The sequence below is a fragment of the Xenopus laevis genome, chromosome 7S (assembly GCF_017654675.1).
Source record: "Xenopus laevis strain J_2021 chromosome 7S, Xenopus_laevis_v10.1, whole genome shotgun sequence".
In the NCBI taxonomy this organism is placed as follows: domain Eukaryota; kingdom Metazoa; phylum Chordata; class Amphibia; order Anura; family Pipidae; genus Xenopus; species Xenopus laevis.
Genome location: NC_054384.1, coordinates 110,765,680 through 110,784,742, shown reverse-complemented (window position 1 = coordinate 110,784,742; position 19,063 = coordinate 110,765,680). Strand labels below are relative to the sequence as shown.

The window sequence follows — 19,063 nt, the reverse complement described above, 5'->3', positions numbered from 1 at the left end:
AAGAACTGAAACAAACACATTTTGTCTCACAGATCAAAAATTTATGACAAATGTTTAAAAAGGAGCTTCGGACAGTTGTTTCGGCAATTTCTGTGGGAAGGGGTCAGTATTTCATGGAATTCTGGATTTGGGAGGTTCCTACTGATTTCTGAAGTGAACAATTGGTTTAGCATTTTCGATGTTTCGGGAAAGAGAAATAACAGATAAATACGGAAATCTCTAAAAGACGATAAAGAAGGAAATCTCTTGGATTTATGAATTCAAAAAGCAAATCTGGAGATTTCAGATTTTAGACTGGGAATAATCGCAAATGAGAGGAAACAGATTCACATTTTTTTCTACTATTGCTTTTTCTGAAAATTTCGAATTCTTTTTCAATAAACTCGCCGGCCACACGAGGTACTAGCGCAGCGAATATTCAACATTTGCTTCAATTGCCCCGAAAACAAGTAGGGATGCACCAAATCCAGGATTCATTTCTGGATTTTCAGCAGGATTCGGCTGAAGCTTTTTGCCCGGCTGAACCTGATCCTAATTTGCATATGCAAATTAGGGGCGGGAAATTTCATGACTTTTTGTTACAAAACAAGGAAATAAAAAATGTTTTTCCCTTTCCTACTTGTATTCGGATTCGGTATTCGCCAGAATCTTTCGCAAAGGATTCGGGGGTTCGGCCGAATCCAAAATAGTGGATTCGGTGCATCCCTAAAAACAAGGATTTTAAACAAATGAAAACAAATGAAATTTTTAATGAAATTTTTAATGAACAAAAACACTCATCGGATAGGGATTTTTTTTTTTGTAATATTTGTAAAAATTTCTATTGCCTTTATTGTTGCCTATTAACCCCAGTCTATATTTTAACCCTATAAAACCACCGTAAAAAAACTCCAGTTAACAACGGTCTCTGTGAAACGATTCCTGATTGGCTCCTTGGAGCGAGCGGCACCCGCTAACAATCTCGTGCAATAGAAATCTGCCGCTAACTATAATAACAATGGGGTCTGAATACTGAGAGAATACGGAGAGAGAGAATTTTTTTAATATTTTTTTTATCTTTTCAAAAAGTTTTATTCATAAAAATAGAATATTCACAATTTTTTGCTTTATAAATAGATTACAGTGAGTTTATGGTTATAGGTCAATTTTCCCAGGAATTCAATATTTTTATTTTTCTGTTTGAAATACATTCCACCCCAACATGTAAATACAATTTCCCAATAACACTCGTCCGCGATTCTAACGTTAAATTCCAACTCCTTAAAATCTTTGGACTTTCTATACCTGCACCGACATAAAGCAATACTTATATAATCACCACCACCCCTTCCTTATGTGCACACTCGGCTTTAGTTAGGGCCAAAAGGGGCCCCAATTTAAGACATCAGTTCTATGGCTTCTGCCTTTGGTTACATTTTTTGGCTGGTAGCTTTAGGGTTGTTGTCGGCATCTGGAATATCCCCCAAAATTCAAGAAAAACCAAAATTCTAAAACAGCCCCGGGAAGACGTATCCGGACTAACAAATTCAGAATTCCTGCCAGGAACGGCGCAAAGCCGACCCAAATTTCAACTTCTCCGTCACCGACGGCCGGTCTCTTCCAAGCATCGGATCTAAGAAATAAACATCTGTTCCCCTACAAAAAAAAAAAAAAACCTTGTACGAGGCCAAAAAAATTCTACAAAAAAGGTGTCAATGTGACACAAAATCGCGTAGAAAATACGAAATCTATTTACAACTCTGCTGATACAGAAAAGGAATGATTGGCTGCGCATGAGGAATTTCTGACCCGGGAGGAATTCATCATTATTTTTAAAACATTGCAAAATTTTTACAAAAATCAAAAAAATTAAAGATTTTTTAAAAAAAAAAAATTCGCAAATTCTGATTTGGGGAAAAATTAAAGGGGGATTCTTCCCCACTCCCTTCGATATTCAGGGCATGGCTTAAAGCTTTGGCTACAATACAGGGAGGGAAGTCTGTTCCGCGGGGGCGGAGTTCTAGCGGAATTCATTATAATCACAAGGCCACCGAGGTTTAATTAATAACAAACAAACAAACATATCTTATATACAGAAATGGCTTTAAAGGCAAAGTTATGCATTAAAGAAGAAATAATGTTTATCTCCTATTTGTATTACGGGATTGCAGGAGTCGCTGCCTCAGGCAGGTCGTGGGCTCCGCTTTATCCCGTCCTGATACTTTAAGGATTCGCCATCACCCGCTCCGGGAGCCAGGAGGGGCGTTTTCATAGAAGTAGAGGTGCAAAGTGGGGTGCAAATATCCTGCCCTGCCACCGGCATCAATATATATCATCTCTTCTTAATCAAAGGGAAAGTAAACCCAAATATTGTAAAAAAAAAAAAAAAAAATCGAATTAAAATTGTTTAACTTTAACTCCTTGTTACGAGCTCCACCCATTCTGTTTGTATGTGTCACATGACAGAAGGTAGAACCCACCTGGATAGGAAGAACGAACTTCTTTCCAATAATATTTGGTTTAACTTCCCCTTTAATGAGTCACTATGCCTGAGCGCAGGGCAGGAAAAAAATAAATCTGCTTTTTGTCATCATTGTCAAAATATAATTTCCCCCATTCGTGGAACGGGTTAACCCTATAAGTGCTACAGTCCGAGCCCCAGCTCCGGAACACAGTCTTTTACTCCTGGAACTGGATCTCGTGGTACCAAAGAAGCCCAACGTGTAGAACCGTAGGCCGTAACTCCAATAAAAGACAGAGGCAGCCCCTCCTGGGGCAAATAAGGCAAGCGTTTTGCATAGTATTCCTACACAGCGCAACTGTCATCTGCCTTTTCAACTGCAGCGCCACCCGGGGGCCTTAAAGGGGAACTGCCCCTGAGAATCCATAAAAACCTTTCCTTGTTATATCTGGGAGCCAACAGCTTTGTATTGATAATGGGAGGTGAGAAGACTTTAACACCCTATACCCATTGGGGAGGAGGCCTCAGGGTGGCGCTACAGGGGGGAAGGCACATTTAAACAGCGCGATTGTGTTTTCTTTAGAACAAAAATCAAATGAATTATTTACACCTTTTGTTTCCATAGAAGAATAGACATTTACAGCACCAGCATCAGGGGAGGGAGAGTCTGTCGGGTGACTGGAACCCTCTACAGTCCCCTCTTGCGGGAATCAGGGTCTGTGATTGGTTCATGGTCTGCTGCCACTCCCACAAGGCGGTGCTTATCAGCTAATGGCGCTGTCCGATTCTACCTCCTTCTCAAACTCGTCCTGAATCTCGTCTGAGTTCCCGGAGTCGCTGCTCGACACGGAGCTGACGGACGGAGAATTTCTGCATCAGACAAAAGGAAAAAGAGAGAAGAATAAGTCGGTCACCAGTGGAAAAGGGTTTGGCAGCTGCCACCCACTCACCCACTAAATGGCAATATAAGGGGCTGAGTTCAATGAAGCAAGTGCAGAACAAAAGGCTAAAAGCTTGAGACAGGGGTCTTCTTCCAGTGGCTACAAGGCTAGAGATCCAGAGCATTGGCTGCTGGTGCATGCTGGGAGCTGTAGTCCAGCTACAGGCTAAAAACTAATGATGCACCGAATCCACTATTTTGGATTCGGCTGAACCACTGAATCCTTTACAAAAGATTTGGCCGAATACAGAACCGAATCTTAATTTGCATATGCAAATTAGGGATGGGAAGGGGAGAAAATTTATGCTTCCTTGTTTTGTGACAAAAAGTCACTCGATTTTCAGCTGGACAGAAGGATACGGCCGAAAAAGGCCGAATCCCAAACCCACGGTGCATCCCTACTAAAAACCCTTGAAGTAGAAGGCCAAGCTCTATATAATATAGTCAAGGGATCTAAGTCAGTGTAGGATTCCCCTATACAGGCAACAGAAAAGCTTGAAATGCCCCATATGGCATCACCCACCTGCCCGCCGACCCCTTTATGAGCCTCCGGCAGGTTTCCATCTGTACGTCGAGCCCTCGTTTCATGCTGCACATTTCCATGTATTCGTGTAGGTGTCTGTTCATGTCGCTTTTTGCCGTGGCCAATTCCATCTGTCGGAAACGGGAGAGAGATAAAGACAAGACAGGAGTCAGCTAAGGGTTAAACCAACTCCTTGTTATCCTGCACGTTCCTTTCCCACCACTAGATGTCACTATAGTCACACACTTGGGACTTCTGCGTCGGCTGCTGCTCCCCTAGTTCCTTTCACCAAAATTAATATTTAATAGGGGGATTATTACATGAAGCTTCAAGGATTAGCAGTGACACAATACAGGGGTTAAAGCTGCATTTGTGCATATGATTATATATACAGGTATATAATATACACTTTAACTCAGTTTGTTGGACTCTCAGGCTCAGCTCATTTATTATGGTCAGAATATAATTGTAGTGAGAGTAATTTACAATGGAACCATTAATATTGATTTTATTCCTCCCCTCCCCCCATACAATCTGTAAGACTTGTGGGGTCCCTGTCTCACCTCTATCTGCCCAATCGTTTCCTGATATTCTTTGTCCCGGGTTGTTAGGAAAGTCTCTGCTTCTTCGATCAGATCCCCCAGGGTTTCCTCTTGCTAAACGGCAGGGGACAAACAAAGGCACATTAAGGATGTGATCAGCTGAGGATTCTGGGAACTTGAGGCAAAGGCAGATGGTGAACCAAAAATTTTGCACCTCTGACAAATGTATCAGTAATGACTGCTGAGTATCAATAACAATCTGGGCACAGGGGCATCACTTGGGCACTTACCTCTCCCTGTGCCTCGACTGTCGGGTTGCAGTTGGTGAAATCCTCCCAGAGAAGCAGAGTGTCTTCATTCTCCTCCCACGTCAAACTATCACAGTCGTCATCAAAATCGTACGTCTCACGTCTGTCAGGGGCCGGAGAGGAAAATTGGGAAAATACATCAATTTTACATTTCTTAAAGCAAAACCCTCTGTATTATTACTATTTGTGAGACAACAGCTCGTCTATTGTATACAGTAAGGAGAAATAAATTGTTATAATTTAATTAATTGTTATTGTGTGACTGTGAGATAGCAGGTATAGTAGGGAGAGATGTGTCTATGTAACAGTGGATATAAGTCTCTGGGAAGGGAGGTGAACTGTGGGATAGCAAGGTATAAGTAGGGAAGAGATGGTGTCTATAGTAACAGTGGATTAATAGTCCTCTGGGAAAGGGAGTGTGACTGGGGGATACAGGTATAGTAAGGTGAGAGATGGTGGTCCTATAGTAACAGTGGATAATAGTCTCTGGGAAGGGAGTGTGACTGTGGGATAGCAGGTATAGTAGGGAGAGATGGTGTCTATACGGTAACAGTGGATAATAGTCTCTTGGCAAGGGAGTGTGACTGTGGGATAAGCAGGTATAGGTAGGGAGAGATGGTGGTGCTATAGTAACAGTGGATAATAGTCTTCTGGAAGGGAGTGTGACTGTGGGATACAGGTATAGGTAGGGAGAGATGGTGTCTATAGTACAGTGGATAATAGTCTCTTGAAGGGAGTGTGACTGTGGATAGCAGGTATAGTAGGGAGAGCTGGTACCTATAGTAACAGTGGATAATAGTCTCTGGTAAGGGAGTGTGACTGTGGGATAGCAGGTATAGTAGGGAGAGATGGTGTCTATAGTAACAGTGGATAATAGTCTCTGGAAGGGAGTGTGACTGTGGGATAGCAGGTATAGTAGGGAGAGATGGTGTCTATAGTAACAGTGGATAATAGTCTCTTGGAAGGGAGTGTGACTGTGGGATAGCAGGTATAGTAGGGAGAGCTGGTACCTATAGTAACAGTGGATAATAGTCTCTGGTAAGGGAGTGTGACTGTGGGATAGCAGGTATAGTAGGGAGAGATGGTGTCTATAGTAACAGTGGATAATAGTCTCTGGGAAGGGAGTGTGACTGTGGGATAGCAGGTATAGTAGGGAGAGATGGTGTCTATAGTAACAGTGGATAATAGTCTCTTGGAAGGGAGTGTGACTGTGGGATAGCAGGTATAGTAGGGAGAGCTGGTACCTATAGTAACAGTGGATAATAGTCTCTGGTAAGGGAGTGTGACTGTGGGATAGCAGGTATAGTAGGGAGAGATGGTGTCTATAGTAACAGTGGATAATAGTCTCTGGGAAGGGAGTGTGACTGTGGGATAGCAGGTATAGTAGGGAGAGATGGTGCCTATAGTAACAGTGGATAATAGTCTCTGGGAAGGGAGTGTGACTGTGGGATAGCAGGTATAGTAGGGAGAGATGGTGTCTATAGTAACAGTGGATAATAGTCTCTGGGAAGGGAGTGTGACTGTGGGATAGCAGGTATAGTAGGGAGAGATGGTGTCTATAGTAACAGTGGATAATAGTCTCTTGGAAGGGAGTGTGACTGTGGGATAGCAGGTATAGTAGGGAGAGCTGGTACCTATAGTAACAGTGGATAATAGTCTCTGGTAAGGGAGTGTGACTGTGGGATAGCAGGTATAGTAGGGAGAGATGGTGTCTATAGTAACAGTGGATAATAGTCTCTGGGAAGGGAGTGTGACTGTGGGATAGCAGGTATAGTAGGGAGAGATGGTGCCTATAGTAACAGTGGATAATAGTCTCTGGGAAGGGAGTGTGACTGTGGGATAGCAGGTATAGTAGGGAGAGATGGTGTCTATAGTAACAGTGGATAATAGTCTCTGGGAAGGGAGTGTGACTGTGGGATAGCAGGTATAGTAGGGAGAGATGGTGTCTATAGTAACAGTGGGATAATAGTCTCTGGGAAGGGAGTGTGACTGTGGGATAGCAGGTATAGTAGGGAGAGATGGTGTCTATAGTAACAGTGGGATAATAGTCTCTGGGAAGGGAGTGTGACTGTGGGATAGCAGGTATAGTACGAAGAGATGGTGTCTATAGTAACAGTGGATAATAGTCTCTGGGAAGGGAGTGTGACTGTGGGATAGCAGGTATAGTAGGGAGAGATGGTGCCTATAGTAACAGTGGATAATAGTCTCTGGGAAGGGAGTGTGACTGTGGGATAGCAGGTATAGTAGGGAGAGCTGGTACCTATAGTAACAGTGGATAATAGTCTCTGGTAAGGGAGTGTGACTGTGGGATAGCAGGTATAGTAGGGAGAGATGGTGTCTATAGTAACAGTGGATAATAGTCTCTGGGAAGGGAGTGTGACTGTGGGATAGCAGGTATAGTAGGGAGAGATGGTGTCTATAGTAACAGTGGATAATAGTCTCTGGTAAGGGAGTGTGACTGTGGGATAGCAGGTATAGTAGGGAGAGATGGTGCCTATAGTAACAGTGGATAATAGTCTCTGGGAAGGGAGTGTGACTGTGGGATAGCAGGTATAGTAGGGAGAGATGGTGTCTATAGTAACAGTGGATAATAGTCTCTGGGAAGGGAGTGTGACTGTGGGATAGCAGGTATAGTAGGGAGAGATGGTGTCTATAGTAACAGTGGGATAATAGTCTCTGGGAAGGGAGTGTGACTGTGGGATAGCAGGTATAGTAGGGAGAGATGGTGTCTATAGTAACAGTGGGATAATAGTCTCTGGGAAGGGAGTGTGACTGTGGGATAGCAGGTATAGTACGAAGAGATGGTGTCTATAGTAACAGTGGATAATAGTCTCTGGGAAGGGAGTGTGACTGTGGGATAGCAGGTATAGTAGGGAGAGATGGTGCCTATAGTAACAGTGGATAATAGTCTCTGGGAAGGGAGTGTGACTGTGGGATAGCAGGTATAGTAGGGAGAGATGGTGCCTATAGTAACAGTGGATAATAGTCTCTGGGAAGGGAGTGTGACTGTGGGACAGCAGGTATAGTAGGGAGAGATGGTGTCTATAGTAACAGTGGATAATAGTCTCTGGGAAGGGAGTGTGACTGTGGGATACCAGGTATAGTAGGGAGAGATGGTGTCTATAGTAACAGTGGATAATAGTCTCTGGGAAGGGAATGTGACTGTGGGATAGCAGGTATAGTAGGGAGAGATGGTGTCTATAGTAACAGTGGATAATATACTCTGGGAAGGGAGTGTGACTGTGGGATAGCAGGTATAGTAGGGAGAGATGGTGTCTATAGTAACAGTGGATAATAGTCTCTGGGAAGGGAGTGTGACTGTGGGATAGCAGGTATAGTAGGGAGAGATGGTGCCTATAGTAACAGTGGATAATAGTCTCTGGGAAGGGAGTATGACTGTGGGATAGCAGGTATAGTAGGGAGAGATGGTGTCTATAGTAACAGTGGATAATAGTCTCTGGGAAGGGAGTGTGACTGTGGGATAGCAGGTATAGTAGGGAGAGATGGTGCCTATAGTAACAGTGGATAATAGTCTCTGGGAAGGGAGTGTGACTGTGGGATAGCAGGTATAGTAGGGAGAGATGTGTCTATAGTAACAGTGGATAATAGTCTCTGGGAAGGGCGTGTGACTGTGGGATAGCAGGTATAGTAGGGAGAGATGGTGTCTATAGTAACAGTGGATAATAGTCTCTGGGAAGGGAGTGTGACTGTGGGATAGCAGGTATAGTAGGGAGAGATGTGTCTATAGTAACAGTGGATAATAGTCTCTGGGAAGGGAGTGTGACTGTGGGATAGCAGGTATAGTAGGGAGAGATGGTGTCTATAGTAACAGTGGATAATAGTCACTGGGAAGGGAGTGTGAGACTGTGGGATAGCAGGTATAGTAGGGAGAGATGTGTCTATAGTAACAGTGGATAATAGTCTCTGGGAAGGGAGTGTGACTGTGGGATAGCAGGTATAGTAGGGAGAGATGGTGCCTATAGTAACAGTGGATAATAGTCTCTGGGAAGGGAGTGTGACTGTGGGATAGCAGGTATAGTAGGGAGAGATGTGTCTATAGTAACAGTGGGATAATAGTCTCTGGGAAGGGAGTGTGACTGTGGGATAGCAGGTATAGTAGGGAGAGATGGTGCCTATAGTAACAGTGGATAATAGTCACTGGGAAGGGAGTGTGACTGTGGGATAGCAGGTATAGTAGGGAGAGATGTGTCTATAGTAACAGTGGGATAATAGTCTCTGGGAAGGGAGTGTGACTGTGGGATAGCAGGTATAGTAGGGAGAGATGGTGCCTATAGTAACAGTGGATAATAGTCTCTGGGAAGGGAGTGTGACTGTGGGATAGCAGGTATAGTAGGGAGAGATGGTGTCTATAGTAACAGTGGATAATAGTCTCTGGGAAGGGAGTGTGACTGTGGGATAGCAGGTATAGTAGGGAGAGATGGTGCCTATAGTAACAGTGGATAATAGTCTCTGGGAAGGGAGTGTGACTGTGGGATAGCAGGTATAGTAGGGAGAGATGTGTCTATAGTAACAGTGGGATAATAGTCTCTGGGAAGGGAGTGTGACTGTGGGATAGCAGGTATAGTAGGGAGAGATGGTGCCTATAGTAACAGTGGATAATAGTCTCTGGGAAGGGAGTGTGACTGTGGGATAGCAGGTATAGTAGGGAGAGATGGTGTCTATAGTAACAGTGGATAATAGTCTCTGGGAAGGGAGTGTGACTGTGGGATAGCAGGTATAGTAGGGAGAGATGGTGCCTATAGTAACAGTGGATAATAGTCTCTGGGAAGGGAGTGTGACTGTGGGATAGCAGGTATAGTAGGGAGAGATGTGTCTATAGTAACAGTGGGATAATAGTCTCTGGGAAGGGAATGTGACTGTGGGATAGCAGGTATAGTAGGGAGAGATGTGTCTATAGTAACAGTGGATAATAGTCACTGGGAAGGGAGTGTGACTGTGGGATAGCAGGTATAATAGAGAGAGATGGTGCCTATAGTAACAGTGGATAATAGTCTCTGGGAAGGGAATGTGACTGTGGGATAGCAGGTATAGTAGGGAGAGATGGTGTCTATAGTAACAGTGGAAGGGAGTGTAACTGTGGGATAGCAGGTATAGTAGGGAGAGATGTGTCTATAGTAACAGTGGATAATAGTCTCTGGGAAGGGAGTGTGACTGTGGGATAGCAGGTATAGTAGGGAGAGATGGTGTCTATAGTAACAGTGGGATAATAGTCTCTGGGAAGGGAGTGTGACTGTGGGATAGCAGGTATAGTAGGGAGAGATGGTGCCTATAGTAACAGTGGATAATAGTCTCTGGGAAGGGAGTGTGACTGTGGGATAGCAGGTATAGTAGGGAGAGATGGTGCCTATAGTAACAGTGGATAATAGTCTCTGGGAAGGGAGTGTGACTGTGGGATAGCAGGTATAGTAGGGAGAGATGTGTCTATAGTAACAGTGGGATAATAGTCTCTGGGAAGGGAATGTGACTGTGGGATAGCAGGTATAGTAGGGAGAGATGTGTCTATAGTAACAGTGGATAATAGTCACTGGGAAGGGAGTGTGACTGTGGGATAGCAGGTATAATAGAGAGAGATGGTGCCTATAGTAACAGTGGATAATAGTCTCTGGGAAGGGAATGTGACTGTGGGATAGCAGGTATAGTAGGGAGAGATGTGTCTATAGTAACAGTGGATAATAGTCTCTGGGAAGGGAGTGTGACTGTGGGATAGCAGGTATAGTAGGGAGAGATGTGTCTATAGTAACAGTGGATAATAGTCTCTGGGAAGGGAATGTGACTGTGGGATAGCAGGTATAGTAGGGAGAGATGGTGTCTATAGTAACAGTGGAAGGGAGTGTAACTGTGGGATAGCAGGTATAGTAGGGAGAGATGTGTCTATAGTAACAGTGGATAATAGTCTCTGGGAAGGGAGTGTGACTGTGGGATAGCAGGTATAGTAGGGAGAGATGGTGTCTATAGTAACAGTGGGATAATAGTCTCTGGGAAGGGAGTGTGACTGTGGGATAGCAGGTATAGTAGGGAGAGATGGTGCCTATAGTAACAGTGGATAATAGTCTCTGGGAAGGGAGTGTGACTGTGGGATAGCAGGTATAGTAGGGAGAGATGGTGCCTATAGTAGCAGTGGATAATAGTCTCTGGGAAGGGAGTGTGACTGTGGGATAGCAGGTATAGTAGGGAGAGATGGTGTCTATAGTAACAGTGGAAGGGAGTGTGACTGTGGCATAGCAGGTATAGTAGGGAGAGATGGTGTCTATAGTAACAGTGGAAGGGAGTGTGACTGTGGGATAGCAGGTATAGTAGGGAGAGATGTGTCTATAGTAACAGTGGATAATAGTCTCTGGGAAGGGAGTGTGACTGTGGGATAGCAGGTATAGTAGGGAGAGATGGTGTCTATAGTAACAGTGGATAATAGTCTCTGGGAAGGGAGTGTGACTGTGGGATAGCAGGTATAGTAGGAAGAGATGGTGCCTATAGTAAGTGGTACTTACCCAGGTACAGAGCTCTGATTCTCTGTACTTCCTGCTCCTGGGCTGTTCTCTTTCCCATGGTCAGACAGGAACCTTCCACTGGGTAAGTGAATCCAATCTCCCACAGTACTTACCTCTGATTGTTCTTGTCTGACCATGGAAAGTAGAGCAGCAAGAACTGCCCCCTGGGAAAGAAATTTTAATCTCTTCCCAGCACAAAGTATGGCACAGAGCTCTACTTCTATGTACTTCCTACTCTAGGGCTGCTCTCTTTCCCATGATCAGATGTGATGGCCCCGCCCCTGGCCACGGGAAAGAGAGCGGCCAAGCAACAGAAATAAGATCTCTGTACCTGGGCAGATGCTTAAGAGAAATTACAGTCACTGGGTATTGCTAATGGGACCATATTTTAACCCCTTAACCCTATTTAATAATGAAAGACGATGACACTTACAGTTGGTTAAACATCCGTTTCATCTCGTCGGTGATGTTGAGGGAACAACTGACTTCATCGTCCGAGAACCTCCCAGTGTCGCCGTCCTGTTCCGACATGTCGTCCTCCGACGTCAACTTACGCTCTCGCTTTTTGCTCACCGCCCCCACCTTAAGGAGAGACAGAGCCAGCGGCTGGCAGTTAATAGACAGTCCAGGACAGGGGGGAGAAAGGGTTAAAGATCAGATGATGGAGACAAAGACAAAGTACTAGCAAGTAGCCAATCAGCAGCCGGGGGAAGAGATACAGCCGGGGCAGCATGCAGTGAGTATTTAAGGGCAGAATACAGAGGGGTGCAGTTCAGCAGTGAAAAGGAGAAGGCGATGAAACGGGTTTACTTCCCCTTTAACAGACAGGAGTAAGATCTGAGCTCAGGTGCTGTGGAATTATGACTCCCTGCAACCCCAGACAGACGAGGGGACTGGGAGTTACAGTTCACTAACATTTGCCCCCCTTGTCTCTATTTTTCCCATGTAGCAAATGGGGGAGGGGCCATAGGGAACTGCAGAGTTTCAACTCCTGAATTTTCCCCTAATCCCAAGAAACTGAAAAAGGGGGCGGAGCCCAGTTCACCTGGAACATGGTGGACACATCCTCAGAGTTGCGCTGCTGAGCCACATCACACAGTTTGGCGGTGATATCAATCCGCCTGCAGATGTCCATATCCACCTTCATTGCCTTCTCTTGGATCTTTGAGTCCAGATCGGTCATCGGCTGCAGGGGGGACATTTGTGGATTATATTCCCTCCCAATAATACTCTGGCAAAAATGTTTACATTTAAAGGTGTCGCACTAACTTGCCCTTTAGTTCCGGGATCTTATATCACAGGGGCCACACAGGAACCAAGACCAATGTAGGCAGGTAATTACAGCAATATCACAAGTGCCAGCAGAGACGCTACAACTGCCAACAGAGACGTCACAATTGCCCGAGACGTCACAATTGCCCGAGACGTCACAATTGCCCGAGACGTCACAATTGCTGGCATTTCTAAACTTTACAATAATTTATGCAAATCTATAACGTTTTTTTGTTTTTTTAAACAAAGCAGTGACATAAATCCTAGAAAAGTGAGTCTTCTCAAATAGTTCCTGAGTATTGCCCAGGGCTTGTCAGAATCAGCTCTGAATAAAACTTAAAAGATTCTTCAAAATAAAGTTAGAAACCCTCTAAATAAATGTGAGTTTGCTCAGATAAAGCGGCCGCTCAAAGTGAATTCCGTAGAAAGATCTGAGCATGCCCTAATCCTGTAGAATAAAGTGAGCCTGCTCAAGTAACATGGTATAAATTCACATAAATACATTCCATGATAGACACGGAGAAAGCTCATATAAGCCCCTAAAATAAATCTGACCCGCTCGTATTAAACCCCACCGAATAAAGTGAGCATGCTCAAATCCAATAAAATAAAGTGAGCATGCTTAAATGCAATGAAATAAAGGGAGCATGCTCAAATCCAATGGAATAAAGGGAGCATGCTCAAAACCAATGAAATAAAGTGAGCATGCTTAAATCCAATGAAATAAAGTGAGCATGCTCAAAACCAATGAAATAAAGTGAGCATGCTCGAATCCAATGAAATAAAGGGAGCATGCTTAAATCCAATGAAATAAAGGGAGCATGCTCAAAACCAATGAAATAAAGGGAGCATGCTGAAATCAAATGAAATAAAGGGAGCATGCTCAAATCTAATGAAATAAAGGGAGCATGCTCAAATCCAATGGAATAAAGGGAGCATGCTCAAATCCAATGGAATAAAGTGAGCATGCTCAAAACCAATGAAATAAAGTGAGCATGCTCGAATCGAATGAAATAAAGGGAGCATGCTTAAATCCAATGAAATAAAGGGAGCATGCTCAAATCCAATGGAATAAAGGGAGCATGCTCAAATCTAATGAAATAAAGGGAGTATGCTTAAATCCAATGAAATAAAGTGAGCATGCTCAAATCCAATGGAATAAAGGGAGCATGCTCAAATCCAATGGAATAAAGGGAGCATTCTCTGGGAAGCTCCATGAACAAAACAGAGCAGGTTCAGTTAAATTCCATGGCATTTGAAGATCCTGAAAAACCATGATCTTACCCTGCCCATAACAAATCCCATGGAATAAACGGAGCATGCTCAAATGAAATGAACAAATGGAGCCTGCTCAAATGAAAACAAAACTGATCGTACTTGAAATAAGTCAAATGAATGGATTTGGTTCAGGGCAGGTTGCTGAGAAACAAAGGGCCCAGTGATTACACTCAGGACAATACAGCAGTGATGGTTCACCTGGACTACAACTCCCAGCAGCCTTAAAGAGCCAGCTCCCTATAGAAGAGTTGTGAAAGGATCCAATTGCTAGCACAGTGCCCCAGCCTATGGCCCAGTTCATCCAGGCCCAGGGTATCTGCTATACATTAGTGGATTCCACTCATATAGTCATGTGACATCCCATATAACCCAGAGCATGGATTCCAGATGGAGCAGGGCAGGGACTGCGTGTGTGAGGTGGAGTCAGAGAAATGTCTCTCAGCAGAGCTGGTAAGCGCCAATAAATACATTTCCATATGCGCTGGAACGAGGCCAGGAGCGAGACACGGCCGGGGTATGTGCTGAGCTCATCTGTGCGCTAGGAATGCGGTTGCCTAACAATTGTATGACATGAGCAGCTCTTCGACACAAAGCATCTGCCGCTCCCCCTGTTTTATAGATAATGGTTCTGACTTGTCCCGACCTGTCTCATAAAACCAATCACCTGGGCAACAGGCACGCATGGTATAACCCAGTCGTGCAACTGACCAATCTCTGCTCTGGAAAGAACTCAAGGGGTCTCATGGGAGTTGTAGTCCAACAGCTGGAGGGAAAATAAATCGTGGAGGTCCCACAGCCTCGACTGACAAACAAAAACGGGATAAAAATAGCAAAAGCAATAAACATTGCAAAGGATCCTGGGATGGAAAGCACGAAATGTTAACCTTTACAATGCCTGCACTATAGGGGTCCGACTGCAGGGAGTCTCTGTTAGACTTATACAGACTAAAGCGAGTTCAGGGGGTACAGCCTTATACTGGGTCTGCTTCTCTCTATGAATGATGGGAATTGTAGTACAGTAAACCCTAACGACTGGTAACCCTTGCTTTGCAACACAGTTCACTCTCGGCACTGCTGCTTCTGACTACATGCACCAGATTAGCAGTAGTCGGCTCTCTTCCAGCAAAGACTCCATTTCCCACAATGCCGTGTGCTCATTCTCCTTCTTCAACCCAAATTGAATCCAAATCCGAATACAATTAGGAAACAATAATGACTAGAGCTTATAGCATTTTATCCAACAGATACACAAAGGTTAACTTTCCCTTTAACAGTGAATCTGCCCCAAAGCACCAGCCTGAATTGCCTATACATCCCCCCAGCCAGACACACGGACCCCATGCAAAGAGCAGTGTTAGGGACCTGCCCAAGAGGAGCCACAACTGCAGAATGGGCGGAGCTGGGACAGAACTGGCAGTCGGAAAAGACACAAGCTGTCGGGATTTAGCCTTAAAGAGACAAGCGGCCCATTAATGTGTCACATGAGCTGGTGATGAAGCGAGTGAGTTGGCATCTGCCGTGGGAGCCATTGTGGCCCCTCCCATACAAACATGGAGTGAACAGTGTGATGCGCTGGGGGAACTTACATCACTCATCAGACCCTTGAACACCACCAGTTCCGACTTCAGCCTCTTGATCTTCTCATTGAGCTCATCATGGACATTGTAAGACTCCTGCGCCTCCTGGGGAGACAAATCACTGATTTAGTGTATTTCCCAACTGCCACCTCCACGGAACCCTCCATCACTGCACATAAGGGGGGGGGGACGATAACTTTCATATTTCATTTTATTCCCCGATATGACTTAACCGGACAAATTCAAACCTGCAACAGTTACATGGGGAATTATTCCTGCCTGTGTCTTGTCTACAATCCCTGCCATAAAGCAAGAGACGACTGCTGCTGGGTCTCCAGAAAGGAAGTAAAGACAGAGGGGAGAACCATTAATACTACAATGAATTAAAGCCACTTACCTCTTGTAGGGTCTCCACCATAGACTCCAAATTCATCCTCTTAGCAAGTTCCTCCTCCCACCTGCAACCGACACAATAGGGAACAATGAATATGATTTACTCTAATGCACAGCACCTCCCTCCTCCCATATGTATAAATACAAATATACAGAGAAGGAATGTTCTGGGCACACAATAAGCTATACCCTCATACTGTACTGTCTAAGGGAATCAATATGGCACCTCCTCCCATATGTATAAATACAAATATACAGAGAAGGAATGTTCTGGGCACACAATAAGCTATACCCTCATACTGTACTGTCTAAGGGAATCAATATGGCACCTCCCTCCTCCCATATGTATAAATACAAATATACAGAGAAGGAATGTTCTGGGCACACAATAAGCTATACCCTCATACTGTACTGTCTAAGGGAATCAATATGGCACCTCCTCCCATATGTATAAATACAAATATACAGAGAAGGAATGTTCTGGGCACACAATAAGCTATACCCTCATACTGTACTGTCTAAGGGAATCAATATGGCACCTCCCTCCTCCCATATGTATAAATACAAATATACAGAGAAGGAATGTTCTGGGCACACAATAAACTATACCCTCATACTGTACTGTCTAAGGGAATCAATATGGCACCTCCCTCCTCCCATATGTATAAATACAAATATACAGAGAAGGAATGTTCTGGGCACACAATAAGCTATACCCTCATACTGTACTGTCTAAGGGAATCAATATGGCACCTCCTCCTCCCATATGTATAAATACAAATATACAGGAATGTTCTGGGCACACAATAAGCTATACCCTCATACTGTACTGTCTAAGGGAATCAATATGGCACCTCCCTCCTCCCATATGTATAAATACAAATATACAGAGAAGGAATGTTCTGGGCACACAATAAGCTATACCCTCATACTGTACTGTCTAAGGGAATCAATATGGCACCTCCTCCTCCCATATGTATAAATACAAATATACAGGAATGTTCTGGGCACACAATAAGCTATACTCTCATACTGTACTGTCTAAGGGAATCAATATGGCACCTCCCTCCTCCCATATGTATAAATACAAATATACAGAGAAGGAATGTTCTGGGCACACAATAAGCTATACCCTCATACTGTACTGTCTAAGGGAATCAATATGGCACCTCCTCCTCCCATATGTATAAATACAAATATACAGAGAAGGAATGTTCTGGGCACACAATAAGCTATACCCTCATACTGTACTGTCTAAGGGAATCAATATGGCACCTCCTCCTCCCATATGTATAAATACAAATATACAGGAATGTTCTGGGCACACAATAAGCTATACCCTCATACTGTACTGTCTAAGGGAATCAATATGGCACCTCCCTCCTCCCATATGTATAAATACAAATATACAGAGAAGGAATGTTCTGGGCACACAATAAGCTATACCCTCATACTGTACTGTCTAAGGGAATCAATATGGCACCTCCTCCTCCCATATGTATAAATACAAATATACAGGAATGTTCTGGGCACACAATAAGCTATACTCTCATACTGTACTGTCTAAGGGAATCAATATGGCACCTCCCTCCTCCCATATGTATAAATACAAATATACAGAGAAGGAATGTTCTGGGCACACAATAAGCTATACCCTCATACTGTACTGTCTAAGGGAATCAATATGGCACCTCCTCCTCCCATATGTATAAATACAAATATACAGAGAAGGAATGTTCTGGGCACACAATAAGCTATACCCTCATACTGTACTGTCTAAGGCAGGGGTCCCCAACCTTTTTTTACCCGTGAGCCACATTCAAATGTAAAAAGAGATGGAGAGCAACACAAGCATAAAATAGTCCCATGGTGTGCCAAATAAGGGCTGTGATTGGCCATTTGGTTGCCCCTATGTGGACTGGAAGCCTACAAGAGGCTCTACTTGGTACTATACTTAGTTTTTATGCAATTAAAACTTGCTTCCAAGCCTGGAATTCAAAAATAAGCATCTGCTCTGAGGACACAGAGAGCAACATTCAAGGGGTTGGAGAGCAACATGTTGCTCGCGAGCTACTGGTTGGGGATCACTGGTCTAAGGGAATCAATATGGCACCTCCCTCCTCCCATATGTATAAATACAAATATACAGAGAAGGAATGTTCTGGGCACACAATAAGCTATACCCTCATACTGTACTGTCTAAGGGAATCAATATGGCACCTCCTCCTCCCATATGTATAAATACAAATATACAGGAATGTTCTGGGCACACAATAAGCTATACCCTCATACTGTACTGTCTAAGGGAATCAATATGGCACCTCCCTCCTCCCATATGTATAAATACAAATATACAGAGAAGGAATGTTCTGGGCACACAATAAGCTATACCCTCATACTGTACTGTCTAAGGGAATCAATATGGCACCTCCTCCTCCCATATGTATAAATACAAATATACAGGAATGTTCTGGGCACACAATAAGCTATACCCTCATACTGTACTGTCTAAGGGAATCAATATGGCACCTCCCTCCTCCCATATGTATAAATACAAATATACAGAGAAGGAATGTTCTGGGCACACAATAAGCTATACCCTCATACTGTACTGTCTAAGGGAATCAATATGGCACCTCCTCCTCCCATATGTATAAATACAAATATACAGAGAAGGAATGTTCTGGGCACACAATAAGCTATACCCTCATACTGTACTGTCTAAGGGAATCAATATGGCACCTCCTCCTCCCATATGTATAAATACATATATACAGAGAAGGAATGTTCTGGGCACACAATAAGCTATACCCTCATACTGTACTGTCTAAGGGAATCAATATGGCACCTCCTCCTCCCATATGTATAAATACAAATATACAGAGAAGGAATGTTCTGGGCACACAATAAGCTATACCCTCATACTGTACTGTCTAAGGGAATCAATATGGCACCTCCTCCTCCCATATGTATAAATACATATATACAGAGAAGGAATGTTCTGGGCACACAATAAGCTATACCCTCATACTGTACTGTCTAAGGGAATCAATATGGCACCTCCTCCTCCCATATGTATAAATACATATATACAGAGAAGGAATGTTCTGGGCACACAATAAGCTATACCCTCATACTGTACTGTCTAAGGGAATCAATATGGCACCTCCTCCTCCTCCCATATGTATAAATACAAATATACAGAGAAGGAATGTTCTGGGCACACAATAAGCTATACCCTCATACTGTACTGTCTAAGGGAATCAATATGGCACCTCCTCCTC

The 19,063-nt window shown here is 43.8% G+C and overlaps 1 protein-coding gene across 2 annotated transcripts in view; it reads right to left on the bottom strand.

The window, feature by feature from the left end:
* Positions 1–2,988: 2,988 nt before the first annotated feature.
* Positions 2,989–19,063, bottom strand: part of LOC108697869 (intermediate filament family orphan 2) — a 44,180-nt gene continuing 28,105 nt past the window's right edge. The window contains exons 2-9 of one of the 2 annotated variants that reach the window (XM_041571766.1): positions 15,784–15,844; positions 15,396–15,491; positions 12,305–12,445; positions 11,693–11,841; positions 4,736–4,856; positions 4,467–4,559; positions 3,904–4,034; positions 2,989–3,310 (exon numbers count right to left, since the gene is read on the bottom strand). In XM_041571766.1, the coding sequence (XP_041427700.1) occupies positions 3,205–3,310; positions 3,904–4,034; positions 4,467–4,559; positions 4,736–4,856; positions 11,693–11,841; positions 12,305–12,445; positions 15,396–15,491; positions 15,784–15,844 (898 nt within the window). In that variant the 3' untranslated portion in view covers positions 2,989–3,204. The remainder of the gene's footprint in view (positions 3,311–3,903; positions 4,035–4,466; positions 4,560–4,735; positions 4,857–11,692; positions 11,842–12,304; positions 12,446–15,395; positions 15,492–15,783; positions 15,845–19,063) is intronic. The other variant, XM_041571767.1, reaches the window with a different exon arrangement.